The sequence below is a fragment of the Eublepharis macularius genome, chromosome 2, assembly GCF_028583425.1.
Source record: "Eublepharis macularius isolate TG4126 chromosome 2, MPM_Emac_v1.0, whole genome shotgun sequence".
NCBI classification, from domain to species: Eukaryota; Metazoa; Chordata; class Lepidosauria; order Squamata; family Eublepharidae; genus Eublepharis; species Eublepharis macularius.
The window spans coordinates 166614396-166631489 of NC_072791.1; the positions used below are offsets into that span (position 1 = coordinate 166614396).

A 17094-nucleotide genomic window follows, 5' to 3' on the forward strand; every position below is an offset into this window, starting at 1 on the left:
AATACAAAATCAATACATACGGTGTTAGAGGTTCTCACACTATGGAACACTTTCAATGCAGTCTCCCTTTCTGATAAAGAGGATATACCTGGAGTTATGTGAATGGCTACCCATAGGACAAAAACATGCTCTTTCTGCATGTTGAACAAGCCAGGACAAGCAGGGCTCCATGCTGGCTGGGATGGTTGCTTTCAGTTTTACAGCAGAGGTCATTTTTTTGTTTGTTCAATCTTCCTATCAGGATGCAGTTCCTCCAGCCAGACATCACCAAACATCTAGCCTCCCCAGCAATTCAGGCACATCTAGTTTCTTCAGTTTTCTGACCATCTATTCCATTTTAGCATGTAGCCAAGCTATGGCCTCGGGGTTATAAACGTGGTTGACAGTATCTGCCTAGAGTTAAACTTGTTAGGATTTATTGTACATGTCAGTTCTGGGTTTTTGGCATGTTCTACTTTATATGCAAGATATGGATTCTCACTCTCCCATCATCATACATATAACGTGTTTTCTGATTACCTCAATTAGATCATTTTTCAATGTTATTAACTTTAGCAGATGACAAGGAAAATACCTTCACAGACAACCATACCTTGGACCAAATGATTTGAGGTTGAGGCCGACCTGTTATCTTACAGGAGAATTTACCAGTCTGTCCCTCTCGTACAATAACACGATTAGGTTTTGTAGCAAACTTGGGTGGACACTCGCCCCAAATGCTTGGCCGTTGATCCACAAGTGGAACAGAAAGTCTACCACTGGACAGGAAACAAGCATTACTACTGCTTAACTCTCTCTCTATATATATATATATATTTTAAATAGCATCACTGCCTGAATCACACTTTGTTTTAAAAAAGTTTTCATATGAATAAAACAGAAAAGGCGGTAGACAATACGGTGCTCCTTTGTAAACTGATTCTGGCACATTATGTACTAGGTGTATATAGAGATACAATGAATACAAGTCTGGAGGGTGCACAGATAAAATATGAGAAAGCCTTGTCGCAATCTTTTCCCAGCCTCCATTTCTGAGTATTTCAAAGAAGTGTGTGCCAAATCTTACACAAGAGTTCTAATGAGACCTGCCACAACATGTATATATTTTATTTCCAGATACAAATACAACAATAACAAATTATGCTAGTTAGACAAAATGCTGTAAAATTATAGTAATATATTTTCACAGCAATGCTCCCTTATTGAGAGGATGCAGAGAAGATGTACATATGAAGATCATTGCCATAGGTTTCTTGAAAAGTTGAATACCGTTTTGCTACACACCTTCATTTGAAATATACACAACACAAACATGCTTTTTGACAGCTGTGGTGGTTCATACATAGCAGTGAACAGCTTAAATAACAGCAAATACTATGTGTTATTTTCTTCGCCGATTTCCCCAAATAATTCCACTATCAACTACGTGATTTCTCTTCTATAATTATGCAGGCCTGTACATGTAAATTATGTTATTCAAGAGCACTTGTGTTTATCGGATAATTGGAACATTTTAGATGTCCTTGGGCCACAGATATAAAAAGAGTTAGTAAAGCACCTTAGAAAGCAGACCAAGAGTGAGAACGCTATAGAAAATTCAGAATTTGTTTTGCAAATTTCTAAGACAGCTCCTCAGCTGATGTTAAATAATCACTATTAGTTTTTAGTACTCATATTTTATCAATTTTGACTTGCTGCTAAATTGCAAAAGGTAAAAGGAGCAAAATTAGGATTTTAATCATGCATTTTCATCAATAAATGAGATTCTTTCACTTCTTTGAGGTTTTGGTGTTTTCAATAAATGTTCAATATGAGGCAGAATAAACTAAACATTTAATAAAACAAATTTAGTTAGAGCAGAGATGGGCCAATCCATTTGGACTTAGAATCATGCTGGAAATATTCTATGGCAGCATAATTTATGGGTACACTTTCCACATAAATTTAACCTACACAGCCACAAACACATTACATAACAGGTTATGGCAGAGAGATAAACTGAATTTCTATTTTTATTACAATACTTCAGTCATGAATCTGTTGCTCTGCGGCTTTGCTAGCATTTTATATTTAGGAATCAATTTTTAGCACATCAGGAAATATAAGAAGTATCTTCTTGCCAGCTGATGTAATCAGCCTGCTAGTATGCTACAGTAGCATAGTGGTTAAGTGGCTGGGTTGTAAATCAGCACTCTGCTGGTTCAAATCTCACTACTGCCACACTGACTTTATTTTCCGCTCTGAGTGGGGCACTAATTTGTCTAAAAGCGTGGTAGATAAGCACAGTTATTACTTACTTACTCCAAACCTCTTCAGAATCATGAGACATCACTTAAAAAAATTACAAGGTAAACTCAGGAATTATCAGAGTAGAGTAAATCAGGTTGGGGACTGGGACTTGTTTTTGCATCATTATGTTTTAAATTTTTTTCCAAGAATTTAGGATGTTTGTAATTTTCAGAGTTAGACCAGGAACATTCAGAACAGGCCAAGGGTTTTCGCAGTCATGGCACCAAAACTGTCAAACTCCTTTCCATGTTTCATCTGCCTCCTTGTTTGGCATTCCCTCACTAACTCTTATTAGCCCCACCTTCCTGTTAGTGTGTTTTTATGAGTTTGTGTTTATATTTTTAAATGTTTTTATATATACACACATAAATGTATGTATTTTAAATGCTTTTTAATGTTTGAAATGTATTTTAAATGCTTTTTAATGTTTGAAATTTTTTAATGTTTGCCACCTTGAATTGGGTGGAAAGTGGCATAAATAACTAAATGTTGGCCCAGCTCTGCTAATACCAGTGAAACTGCTAATACCAGTGAAACACAAAGAACAAGCTACTTTAGTGACTATTCATCCCTTTCAGTCATAAACAGTCTCAAATATTAGGCAATATTGTTGTTTGGATTCAATCCATGCAAACTTATGACGGGAATGTCCACTTCACAACAGCAAACATCACTGGAGGAGTGTAGAAATCCAGCCACACGCTAACAGGAGATAACAAATGGGGATGAAGCTGAAGCTGTGGGTTTCAGGCAAACCAAGACATTTGGGGGGGCAAGTGCATTTCATACAATAGCTTACCCAAAAGAAAACAAGTTGTGCCCATCTCTTTCTGCTTCTGCAACATATCAGGACACTAAGATGTGAGAAACTGCGTATCACCTCAGCTCAAGGAGCAGTCACAGCAACGTGAAACTACTATATGAGGGTAACTTGATCATTCTGAATAAAATAAGGTCATGATGAAATGTAGGTATGTGACTAGAAACACTAACAGTGAAATCCTATGCAGAGTTACTCCAGTTTAAGCCCACTGAAATCAATGGGTTTAGACTAGAGTAACTCTGCTTAGGATTTCACTGTAAAGGCCTCATTCACTGTAAATGGGCTCACTTTTTTAAAAGTGAACAGCTGAATCATCATATAACCAGTAATGCCCACTGAAATGAGAATGAGTATGAGACTAGCACACTGGAAAGGGTGGATAATACACCAAGAAAGCTTAGTACCTTTTAACTGGCTAATAAAATTTATTTCAACTCTCTCCATTAGACATGGAAAATAATGCTTTTTTTAGATGGCAAACAATACTGTTCTTTCGGGGGGTGGAGGAGGGACAATTTCAAAAGCTTCCCATATTTCAAAAAGCTGTTGATAAGATTACTATTCTACAAATGCCAAAAATACTAGAATTCTCAACCAGAACTGCAGAATTCTTACCTAGAACTTTTGCCAGCAAAAGGCAGACTGTACTTCAAAATATTTTCTGCACAAAGAAAACAGAAAGATAGTTATAAAGCCTATCAAAGCAACACTTTTCAATATAAGGACCTTTGCATTTATCTGACCTGTTTTATCAGTAAAGTTTAAAGCCTTCTTCTAGGCTCAGGAGCATTCCTCCAACTTGAGTAGCTCTTCCTCAGGTGGAAGACTCACTGAAATTGAAGGAAGGCTTCAAACTTCAATAAGCAGAGAGACAAGATATATGCCCTTGGCTTTGCACTTACAAAATAAAAACTTCATTTTTTCATTCATTCCTGTTAAAGTTATAACAATGAGAAGCCAAAAACTGCTTCCACATTGATCCCGTGTCCTGTTTGCCACTATATAGTATATAGAAGCCACAGAATACTAGGCTCATTAGATTCTCTAAGAGAAGAGTCATGGCAGGACAGGAAACACTGCATAAGAGAATTGTTGATATGTCTTTTGGGATTATAAACATTCTCAGCAGCACATTCAAAGATACAGGTTATTATTTTGAATTCTAGCTACCCATCTGCATTTAACTTTTTCCTACCAAATATGCTTGCTATCCAAAGACAGAAGGTATACTTTATATTATATGCAGAAACAGACACCTGATCCATATTATATACTGTAAGTTTAGCACCATCTACTGGACATGTGTAAGCTTACTTTCAAGAAAACATTATTAGAGGGTCAACACAAAGTTCTTTGCAGAACAAATCAGCAGAAATGAGCCAATATATAGAAAGTGTCAACAAACATTGAGTAACATGCACACACTCATACCCTCTTACATAAACAAAAAAGGACTGCGGCTTAGAGTTTAGGCAATAAAACAGGATGGCCGTCCAGTATGAATAGAGCCTTTGTTATGAGATAACGAGGAGGCCTTAGTCAAGTTTCTTTGTTTCAGTTTCTCTGACTGTAATACAAGCAAGCCCCAATTATTCATCTAGTGTATTTATACACCCTGCCTTTCTCCCACTACAGTCAGGACCTAAGGCAAGTAACAACAATAAATACAATACAAAATAACAATCCATTTAAACATATTAACACAGATAGGCCCAAGATCACATCTCTGTTCCAAGATGACCCAACAGCTGTCTTAGCATGGTTTTATAACTTGGCTGGGAAGCCCTGAAGGTGAGTGCCTGGCTCAGTTTTCCAGGAGGCTATTCCATAGCAGCAGGTAGCATCACAAATATATACTGATGTACCTTGTGTGGTTGTTGTAAGAAAAAAATGCAGGTGCTCCTTGACATTCTGAAGTGAGTTCAAATAATCAACAAAATAAATGAAGACTTCACAAACAAAATGTGTTTGGGGACGCATTACCAATATCATAAATATTTGCAAAGCAAAATGGAGAGACAAGGGGAGACAAAGTGGTCAAGTAGTTTAGGATACAGAGAAGGTGATCTAGCATGACTGCCCCCCCTCACCCAAATAAAATTCCAACACATGGTTCAGATGCAACATCAAGAAGCATTCACTGTTTCTTCTGCTCTCCCTATCAAGTTATATCATTTGTATAAAAACTAATACTGCTCTTCTCCTAAAAATATTTTATCTACTTCTACCATTGGGTGAAGCACATGTCAAACAGTACTCAGCACGGGACTGCCAACACTCATACCTTCCACTGTTAACTCCACAGTCACCTGGCGAACACCGCTGTCATTTGTGGCCTCACAGGTGTATGAACCACTATCATCCTCCTGCACCCCTTTGATCACCAAGCTGAAAATCCCTCGAATGCTGCGGTCCATCACCCAGCGCTCTCCTCCAGTCATGAGATGTCCATTTTTGTACCATGTGATCTGAGGTTCTGGGTTGCCTCTGACCTAGTAAGAGTGGCAGTGAGGTGGGAAAGAAGAAATACACATAGTGAGTGATTTAATCTGGAAGAAATGCAGAGTACTTCAGTGGAAAGCATTTTCTGAAGCAGTATCTGTTAAATACATACAAACTGCTGGGAGCCAAATGGCCAGAGAGAGAGAGGCCACTGGGTACATTAAGCTGTTAAACTAGCAGTGCTGTTCCAACAGGCAGCCACCCAGACAAAGTTTTCTTCTGCCTGTTGAAAATTTTCAAGGACATAAATGAGAAATTCTGAACGGTTGATTCATCAGAAGACTAAACTATTACAATATAATGCACTATAAAATGGCAAAGTCTTGTGGCATTTTAAAGACTAACATTCCTTGCAACATGAGATTTCACAAATCTGAGCTTTCTTCATCAAATGCAACCAATACAGAAGGTGCTTAAAGCATTCACTGCTCACCAGACACCATATAAACTACCAAATGCCATCCATGACCAAATAGGCATTGTGGTATAGTGGTTAAAAGATTAAGATCTGGGTTCCGGTCCCTGTTCAAACATGAAGCTCAGTTAATGATCTTAGGCAGTCATTCTCTAGCAGCTTAATACACCACACAATTGAGAAGACGAAGAAGGGGGAGTGGAAAACTATATGAGCTGCCTTGAGCTCCTTGCAGCATAAAAATGAATAGACTTTTCTTTTTGCCTCAGAGAGGTGTGTATGTCACAGTAAATGTACAAAATTTGATTAGAGTTGACCCTCCTGAATAAGTTTCATGAAAATCCAAAATACAGAACCTTGGCAGTCATCATGTGATTATCAGCACTTCTTAATATTATTGGAGTTTTCAGACATTATCTGAGACCGAATGGCTGAAAATTCAGATATACCACTGATAATCACATTTGGATAACTACTAACATTTTCAGATTTCAGACAGATATGCAGTGTAACAGACATGTATATCGTAACTGGGGAGTTATAGCTCAATGTTTCAGGAGGGTAGCTATGTTGGTCTGCAGTAGCAGAATAGCAAGATCTGAGTCCAGCGGGAACTTAAAGACCAATGAAATTTTCAGGGCATAAGCTGTCGAAAGTCAAAAAGCATCTGGGACTCTCGAAAGCTTGTACCTTGGAAGTCTACATGGTCTTTAAAACAGGCAAGATTTCAGAACATTTTTTCCACTAGATGGTGTCCTCTGGCAGTTATTATGTTGCATAGATTGAAGCCATTTCCAAATTGTGAATATGTTCCAATGTACCTTTAGATCACCTTCCACACTACAAATACATCAGATTTTTACTTTCTATTTAAATTTCGTTTCTTTTTTTTAAAAAATTGTGAAGTCCAACAAAGTAAAATGAAAGGTAAAATTAAGTTCTATGGCTCCCTCCCTCCTGATTCCTGTCAAGCACCAGCAGCAAAGAATTACCTTGGGCTGCAAAGCTGATCATACACTTCCATCCACAATGGAGCTGCTGCAGATGTGCTGTGATCTTGACTGACAGGCTTCAGCAGCCTACTAAATATATTCCACCCAAAGGTCATTTGTTTGACATACTTAGCAACAACTGCTCAGCATCAATCTTAATTTCTACATACTGGACTCAGAGGAGAATGTTCCCTACGATCAGGCAGCACCAGAACATTTATGGGTGCTGGCAACCATCTACAGCTTTAGATCACTCAAAGGATAACATCAGCCTACAAAGCTCTGGTGATCCACTGGCAGGTAGTGACCAAGAATTTAGGCATCATCATGCAGAAATTGTTCTCCAGTCCTCACCTCTGACGGTTTATTAATCAGAAATATCATTTGTCCATGACTATAGAAGCAGTCGTGATTTATCATCACCTGGTTCAAGAATGAGAATAGAGCGCTGGCTAAACATTAACTTTGTAAGAAATTTCAGGTTTCTAAAGTGTCTCTGAAATTAATGCAAGCATTAGCATAAAGCAGTAAATTGCCGCCTGACTATATTGTGTGGTGTGTCAAAAGCAGCAAGGAAAATGGTGCCCCATTGTCAGAGCTGTTTGCAGGATAGGGAACTTATCATTAGACAAATATACCGAAGGCGCTGTGTGATCTTGCCTACTACATCTCCTAAGGTTCAGTTTAGGTTTAATGGCATAGGCCACAAACCACCTAGCCCTGCTTGTGGCAGGACTAGGTACCTCCAAAATCACCTGAAGCACCGGCACCCTGAGTAGGCTGGTTAGCTGCTCCACCTGAGGCATGCTCTGCCCTCTGAGAGCCATTTTCTAAATGGTGCCTGGACACCCTTTCCTTCCCACCAGTATCTCTCTGCTCCCTGCGGATAGCAGTCCTCCGGGCCCCAGGTGCATGTAGTTCCCCAGCTATCTGTCTCTGTCACTATGCTATTCCACAATATGTTAAGAATATTTCCCTCTATTTGAACGTGAATGCACCGCTCTAGTATTATCATATTTTTTATCTCATGCATTTGCTACCTCTCATTTTTCCCCATGTGTTTTGCAAAAATCAAATCTCTAATTTAGGAGAGGATAGTAGCAGTGGTATATGTGTCCAAGAGGATGACAAAAATTTCTCCTACAAACCTAAGGAATGGAATATTGATTGAGGCTATAAGAAAACTCACTTTTATAATTTTTTTTATTTCTGTCTTCTTTAGCTCTGCTTTTTAGATTTATCAACACAATGTTGACAAAAGTGGATAAGGAAAAGAGAGGCTAGAGTTTAGAATATATTGGAAATGGAAACAACTCTTGCTCTGAAAAAAGATGCACCACTGCCATAAAAGTGTCAGGTAATTTTAAAACAAACTGCCAGTTTGATGCCATTGGACCAATTCCAGAACTGCAGCAGGCTTTTAAAAATATATTATTTTTATATAATTTTTCCTTCTGGTAATGTTTCCAGTGTTTGCAGAAACATCTGCCTTTAATAATACAGCAACAAAACCAGAGGGGTTTATCTGCTAAACCAATGATCTGTAGCATAAGGCTATAACCCTTATTTACAGCCCTGATTATTCTTTATATGGATACCATACAACCTGAGAACAAGAATGAATAATAATTATATTTCACTCAATACTCTCGATCAAATATGGTCATCCAAAAGAATGTTCCCAATTTTGACTTTTTTCCTAATGTGTTTACTGATTAACATTGGTAATGTCTGAAAAAGGAAACATGTGCCTGTAAACAAAGTGACAGACATATACCAGAGAAGTGCACAAGGAGGTCGTAACTGGCTATTTCCACTACAGCCCCCCCCCCCCATGTATTATAGGCAAATTATCACACACTCAAAAGGTTAATTGGAAGATATATAACAGAAGTGTGGAAATCCCATCTGCCATGTAATGCAAATTTACCCAAAGTGAGTCAAAGATTGCAGCCATTAAAACAACTGAAATTCCTGCATATGTTCCTTTCTGTCCAACAAATGACAGTGCAATGCTCCGGGTTTATAAGCAGTTCAGATAGTAGAAGAATTCAATCTGCATCCCAAGAAAAACGGTTTATGATCCAACCTTGAAACCAGCAGAAGTCTAAAAACATAAATGCCATCTACAGTCTTTCAAGTCCTGTTTGAACTACATATGCGCTTCTGCCTAGACTGAGAAGGTTGCTGTGGCTGACAAACATGATGGAAAATAATAGCATTAGAGATAAATACTTTGATAGGAGGTTCACAATGTACAAATAAAGTTTAGGGACCTTCACTAAAACTCTAATCTGGAGTAAGATTAACAAAACAGGAAGACTCCACTAAAACATAGCCTAAAATCTATTTATGGTTTTAATTGTATAAATTAATTTTAATGTGTTTTTAAAACGTTGTAATCTGCCCTGAGCCCTTCGTGGGGAGGGTGGAATAGAAATCCAAAGAAAATATAAACAAACAAACAAACAAATAAATTACATAGGAAGAATTTATGCATTGCTCCCACAAATGTATGCAAGTACTTCTGCAAAACTATTTCATAATCTTGTACCACCATAATTATATGCAGTAAAGAATTCCATTAAAATAATTCCATTCAGATAGTCACCTCTCATGGATATGATGCTACTCTTCCCAAAGCAATGCAACTGATACCTTGCCCAGCCCAGGGACTGAGAAATTATGTCCTATGATCAGCCCAAATCAGCCTGATGATTTTGGGAAATTACCCCATAAATGTGCACATCTGGGCACAATAAGAACAATAATTTCCTTCAGTTATGCTCACTGGTAATACAATCAAACTCAGTATGACACCACAAATGACATTCTATAAGTTCAGAATATTAACTACTAACAAAATATGATGATGAGCTACAGTCTACTATGGTCTCCAATGCTCAGCAATGCCTGGTTTCAAATCTTGGGTGGCTTAGTTTAATGTTATTATTTGAATCAAAAGAGGAATTAAAACCAGCTTGTTCAAAACAACTCATGCATTTCAAAGCAAGTTTAGTACATGTTTGCATTGCAGTACAGAGGTGGCTATATTTCAGTTTTTTACATCTGGCATTGCTTTGGTTTCTTATTCCATATGCACCCAGTACTAATAAATCACCACATTACGAGTTACCTTCGTATGCTCTTTTGCAAAGACATAAGTCTTCACATTCAGAGCATGCAATAATTTGTACGTAACCATTTAATTCTTTCCCCGAAATGATCCAAAACAGCAAGAAAAATGTCAGAAGTGTATTTAATAAAAATCCACTAAAGCCACATTTTTCACCTATCATTTAGCACTGGTAAGTACACCTGAAGATCTGACCCAACAAATATTTAATTGGCAGCAAACCTCGCTAAGGGAGAACTTCCATTTAAAGTCTTCTTAGAATTGTACCCAATGTAACTCTTATTCCTGTCATTTCTCAATGAAGATAAGAGAAAAAAAGGTAGCAGAAATGTTCTTTTCAATGTTGTCAAGCTATCATAAATTGTTAGGAGATTCCAGGTCAAGTGTCCTCCTATGATGGAGGCAACTATTTATGACTGGCTGTTCCCTGCATGTTATGTTCCAGTGAGATAGGTCTGGTTCTTTGCTTTGAGAAAGACATGCTTTTGGAAAGACGTGTGGGCGCCATGATGCCTATAGGCACAACACTGGGGAAACTACTCTAGGTATAATACTCTTGAAAGCAGAGAGATTTTACCTGGGATGGCAATGTAAGAAGCTTTTTGAACATGTTAATACAGAGTAACCATGTTCAAAAAAGAATGCAGCTTAAAGTTTTCATTTCTGCTTTGGGGGACCATAAGCATCTTCTCTGCATCCACTTTGTGTATCTGTATGTTATGTGCCATCATGTCACTTCTGTTTTATGGCAACCCTATGAATGAACATATAACATAACATAAATATACCCTGACCTGGATAGCCCAGGCAAGCCCAATCTCATCAGATCTCAGAAGTTAAGCAGGGTTGGCCTTGGTTAGATTGGATGGGAGACCTTCAACAAAGACGAGGGTTGCAGAAGCAGGTAATAGAAAACCACCTCTGTTAGTCTCTTGCCTTGAAAACCCCACCTGGGGTTGCCATAAGTCAGGTATGAATTGACAGTTTTTTAAGGAGAAGATGAATATAATATAATGTCAATGTCTACTTTGTACAAACTAGATCATAAAATATAGCTGCAAAAGCTTAAAATCCAAAACATACTTTATACAAATGGTATAGTAGCAAAGAAAACCCTGAACCAAGAAGTCTCTTTTTAAAATTTCATCTCAGTCATGAACTCATTTGGTTGAGTTAGGCAAGCTTCCTTTCCTTTCCTTTAGGCAAGCTTAGGGCAGCTGTAAGGACTATTGAGATATTTATTTATGCATGCATGCATATATACCCTGCCTTTCTACATAATTCAAGATGGCTTACAAAATAATGTTTAAAATTTCCAAATTAAAAACCAAGGTAACATGCCTACAGTACTTTGCTTAGAGAGTGCTACATTAATGCCATGAATAATTACTTCTAGGATTTAGCACTATTCTTGGTGTTCCACTGATTAGTGTGCATATCAAAACACTACTGTTATGATAGAGGTTTGGGAATAATGCATCATTCAGAAAATCCTCTAGCCCTCTCCTCCAGAGAGAGGATTTATTTGATTGATATCCAGTTACAGGGACCTTTTCAGATGTTCATCCTCAAGTTATGTACTTCTCTCTTCCAAAAGTATTCTGGTATATGCCTAAATGGTTTATGGTAAGTTCTCATTCAGAACAGCTTTAAACCCTTCTGTTTTTGGGCTCCTCCAAGGAAAACAAAGAGGCTCCAACTAACCCCAATGCTTACAGTATTTCCAACAGAGAAGCATTTATGACCCATATACAAAAGACATGGTCTGTTAGCAGAAAAGCAGACAGCAGCTGTAGATCATATTGTCGTAAATAATCTTACTGTTGTTCATGTTTCTTTACAAGAAACTGGCAGGTTTCTTGCACATTGACTCCACCATGAGTCATCATAACACATTAATTTCGATCAGAAACTCATCTCTCCAAGTGTTATGATTTAAATGGCTGCACATAGTTTTGATTTGTTCTGCTGAGTACAACCAGGGTTTTACAGCAATACTACAATTTGCATCTGCAGTTAATAGATAATTTTAAAATGTGGATGTGCACTTAGCTTCACTATGAAATGGAGCTAAACGGGGAACATTTGGAACTGACGTAATTCAATTAAAAATGTTCTTCTGTATTACATGCAAAAAAACCCTGCCCACAAAGATGGGCCATAGTTTAACCATTTGGTCTTCTTGGCACACTTTATCCTGCCTCATTGATAAGTCCTCAGGGCCAGATAAATTGCATCCAAGGGTACTAAAAGAACCTGTGGATGTAATTTCTGAGCCTCTGTCCATTATTTTTGAGAATTCTTAGAGAACAGGTTAGGTGTCAGAAGACTGGAGGCAGACAAATGTCCCCATCTTCAAGAAGGGGAAAAAGGAGGATTCAGGTAATCACCGACCTGGCAGCTTGACGTCTATACCAGGAAAAGTTGTATAATAAATCATCAAATAGTCAGTCCTTGAACATTCAGAAACGATAGCTGTGATTACTAAGAGCCAGCATGGGTTTCTCAAGAACCAACCTGTCAGACTAACATCTCTTTTTTTGAGAAAGTTACTACCTTGCTGGATCAGGGGAATGCTGTAGACATTGTTTATCTCAATTTCAGCAAGGCTTCTGATAAGGTTCCATATAATATTCTTGTTGAGAAGTAGATAAAATGTGGTTTGGATCCTATTACTGTTAGGAGGAACAGTAACTAGTTGACAGATTGCACCCAAAGAGTGCATGTTAATGGTTCCTCGTCCTCATAGAGAAGAGTGACAAGTGGAGTGCCTTAGGGATCGGTCCTTGGACCTGTTCTATTCAACATTTTTATAAATTATTTGGAGGAAGGAATAGAAGGCATGCTTATTAAATTTGCAGATGATACTAAATTGGGAGGGGTAGCAAATATGGTAGAAAACAGAGTCAGGATACACCTAGAGGTAACTGTGCCCCTACAAAGGGTATCTACCACCTAGCCTTTGGCGCTTGGGGAGAAATTGTCACCCTGTCACCCATTGGTGTGCGGGGTCCTGCAAGGGGCAATACTCTCCCCTTTACTGTTTAACATCTACATGCACCCCTTTGCCCAGTTGGTGCAAAGTTTCAGGCGTGGGTGTCATCCATATGCAGATGACACCCAGCTGCATCTCATGATGGACGGACGGCCTGGCTCAACCCCAGATGTCCTGGAACATGCATTTGCAACCGTTCTGCATTTCGGTAAGTTCTGCATTTCGGTAAGAAAAACCAAATGCATAATTATATGATGGGGGAGACTTGTCTTGGCAGTAGTACATGGGAAAAGGGTCTAGGGGTCTTAGGAGACCATACACTGAACATGAGTCAGCAGTGTGGTGTGGTAGATAAAAAGGCAAACACGATTTTGGTCTGTATCAACAGAAGTATAGTGTTCAGATCATGCAAAGTGATGGTATCTCTCTATTCTGCTCTGGTTAGACCTCACCTCTGCTCTAGTTAGACCTTATCTGTTCAGTGTTGGGCACCACAATTTAAGAAGGATATAGGCAAGCTGGAACGGATCCAAAGAAGGGCATCAAAGACAGTGAAGGGTCTGGAGACCAAATTCTATGAGACAAGGTTGAAGAAGCTCAGTATGTTTAGCCTGGAGGAGAGATGACTGAGAGGTGATGTTTTCCATTGCCCCAGAAGTCAGACCAGAACTAACGGGTTGAAATTATATCAAAAGAACTTTCTGACAGTAGGTCCCTCAGTGGAACTGGCTTCCTCGGGAGAAGGTGATCTCTCCTTCTCTGGAGGTTTTAAAGCAGAGGCTAGATGGCTATCTGACATTGATGCTGATTCTGTGAACCTAGGCAGATCATGAGAGGGAGGGCAGGAAGGGCTACATCAGTGCTTAGTTCTTGAAGCCCATTCTTACATGCAAATCACCACTCTGGGGTCTGTCCAGGGATCCTGGAGGTTTTTTTCCCATCTTCTGGGCATGGAGGAATGGTCACTGGTGATGTGGAGGGGGAGTAGTTGTGAATTTCCTGCACTGTGTAAGGGGTTGGACTAGATGACCCTGGAGGTATCTTCCAACTGTATTGGAAGTGGCCATAACCACCCCAGTAATATTAGAAGGCACGTGGTTATGGATGTGCCATAAACCCCCATCTCTAAGTATGCTTCCAGCATTAAAATTACTACCCAAGCTGGCAGAAAACATGGAAGCCGCTGCCAAAGCAAGCAGACAAAATGGAAGTTTCTGCCCAAGCAGGCAAGCCAAATCCTGCCCAGGAGATGGAACGTGCAGACATGGGGACAAACAGGCAAGGCCAGCTCACCCCACTCCTTGCCCCAGTGGCATGCTAAGGACCTGATACAATAGGGCCTTCCTGGAGTTTCTGAATTAATTAATGCATTCCACTCTAGTGATTTCACCTTGACCACTTTCCTATTCTTAAGCAGCTGAGGGCCAAGCTACACATGACGAATGACACTTGAATGGCAAGTGTATTTCTCCCTGTTCACTTGCCCTCCACTCAATCCACTTGCCGTTCAAGTGTCATTCGTCATGTGTAGCTTGGCCCTCAGAGAGATGATAACCTCAAGCATCCACCTTGCGGGTCGTCAATCATAATTTGATAACTTTAGTTCCGCCTGGGAAGACTTAATCAAACCTTCCTAATTCTTTGTTACACACTGGAGACGGTTTACCAGCTTATTGTCCCACTTTGGGAACAGTTCGCCAACTCTTTGTCTTGCCCCAGAGACAACTTTGCAGTCCTTTGTCCCACCCCGGACTAACCACTCAAGCATTTGGTTTTGGGGTAGAAGATGCAATCTTGCCCCAAGGTAGGATCCATGATATAGAGTAGGCTGCCCCAAAGCATGTACATGTTTGGATCCAGCATTCCACTCTCGAACTCCATTCGAGCCCTTAAGCCTTGAAACACAGGCTGCTCATCGCTCCTCTCTCTCAGACATCTAGATGGTAACTATCCACCGCTTTCTACTCGCTTTCCTAGTTAGTCTTGAATGTGTGCTGCGTGTTGTGCGAATGTGCTTCTGGCTTTTGTTATTTTTAATAAAGATTCCCCGTTTGTCTGAAATATCTGTCTGTTTAGTGTAAGGAGTTCTCTAGCTGGGACAATCCCCCTATATGTAGACTAAAAGATCCCTAAGTTATCCTTCCTCTCGCAAGTTTCTCCTTGTTGCTAATTCTTCCCAACTTGCAAAGAGACCCTTGCCTCAACAGACACCTTTTGTCCACATTCTCTTCCTTTCAGTCTTCTGTTCATTTCCCAAGCCAAATATCTAGCCGTGCTTGCACTGTGCCACCTGCAGGCACCTCACCTACCCGTCCCATGGCAACCAGAGGTGGATCAGACTGCACTAGAAGTGACTTCTTAGTGGAAATTGTTAAAATACTATCGGGGTTTGGAGGCTTTGCTAGGTGAGCTCCTATTTCACACATTTCATAAATGTAATTCACACACTTATTTTGTAAAACCATTTTTGGCACCTTACAACTTCTAATGTAAAACATTCAAGCTCAGTACATGAATTATTTTGTCTGCACAAGGATATTACGGAAGTGTCAGTGTCAGTTTGAGGTACATGCAACCATTACATGAACTGAAAACATCTAAGGGTTTATACTGATTAGTTCTTCAGAAAACCAACACCAGACACTTACAAATCTTTGGCTTCAAACAATACAGATCTCTTTCCCATCCAGGTTGAACTTTTATTGTGGAAAACATCACCTTTCACCGCCACTGAAACCACAGATTGTGGTTACTGCTGGGAAATCATCATTCTCCTTCCAGTGAATGCAATCAATGCTGCAGTGAAATAGAAGTGAGCCAGACTTGGGCCAGAAGATCTGGATTCAAATCCCCATGTAGCTATGAATATCACTGGGTTATTAATCAAGTCTCTCTCTCTCTTTCATATATTTCATATGATTGTTATTAGAATTAAATGAGATGACCACATGGATGTCACCGTGGCCCCTTGTAAATTAGGGTACAAATGGGATAAAGCAAGAAATCTTGTTGTGCACTATGATGAATGATAATACAATTCATGCCACTTCCACCCCATATGTGCACTAATCTAGGACTAGGTCTAGTGGAATCACACCACAAGCATACACAAAGAGGGATGTACAATTCCATTGCTCCAGAACAATGGAAACTTGTTTGGCTTTCACTGCAAACTCTATGCCTTTAAATATTAGTATTTTTAATGTTGTGTTGGAAACAGAAGAATGTATTGCTTCATAATAGACACAAGGCCTCAAAATATCTGTTTATTAGATTCAGAGCTACTACTCTTAATACAACAGATTACTGCTGTCCCAGACTGAATGGTGGATGGGAATTAATTTTTGATTAACAGCCATGGTAAATGATTCTACTGCAAGCAGTATCTATCTTGCAGTTTATCCCTGCAGCCTGATCTATACCAGTAAATGCACACGTAGAGTTTTATGCAGGTGTATCGACCCAGAGACTCTCATCCCTCGTCCCTGCCGGTTCTCCTGACTGAACAGGGCCCCTAGGAGCCTCCAAGAGCTCTGGTCGTTTATTTGAAGCACCCCTGCTTCCTGGGTTCTTTATGAGTGTGTGTACCTCCTTAGCAAGTGACAATGGACACCGGCTGGTAAAATACATTGGGCAGAAACCCTCGTACAAGACATTTTTCTCCAAGACAATTAGCACCTATATACAATGGGTTGCTTCACACATAGAATTTTACCTAGACTGACGTAGGAAATATCCTGTGCAAAACTCATTCATGCATCTATTAAGCTATAATTACTTCTGCTTAAGCACATCACAATGCTATTTAAATTTATTTATTTGTGTTATTTATGGTCCGCCCTTCTCAGTGAGACTCAAGTTGGATTACATATGTCTAGGACATTCAATAAATAATGCAATAGGGTTTAGAACTGCATAAAAATTTGAAACCTGTTGCTTACA

At 39.3% G+C, this 17094-nt stretch overlaps 1 protein-coding gene across 1 annotated transcript in view; it reads right to left on the reverse strand.

The window, feature by feature from the left end:
• Positions 1 to 529: 529 nt before the first annotated feature.
• LOC129323566 (myosin light chain kinase, smooth muscle-like) overlaps positions 530 to 17094 on the reverse strand; it is a 124524-nt gene continuing 107959 nt past the window's right edge. Inside the window, exons 3-5 of the mRNA XM_054970098.1 lie at positions 5397 to 5604; positions 3728 to 3773; positions 530 to 758 (exon numbers count right to left, since the gene is read on the reverse strand). Coding sequence (XP_054826073.1) covers positions 530 to 758; positions 3728 to 3773; positions 5397 to 5604 — 483 coding nt within the window. The remainder of the gene's footprint in view (positions 759 to 3727; positions 3774 to 5396; positions 5605 to 17094) is intronic.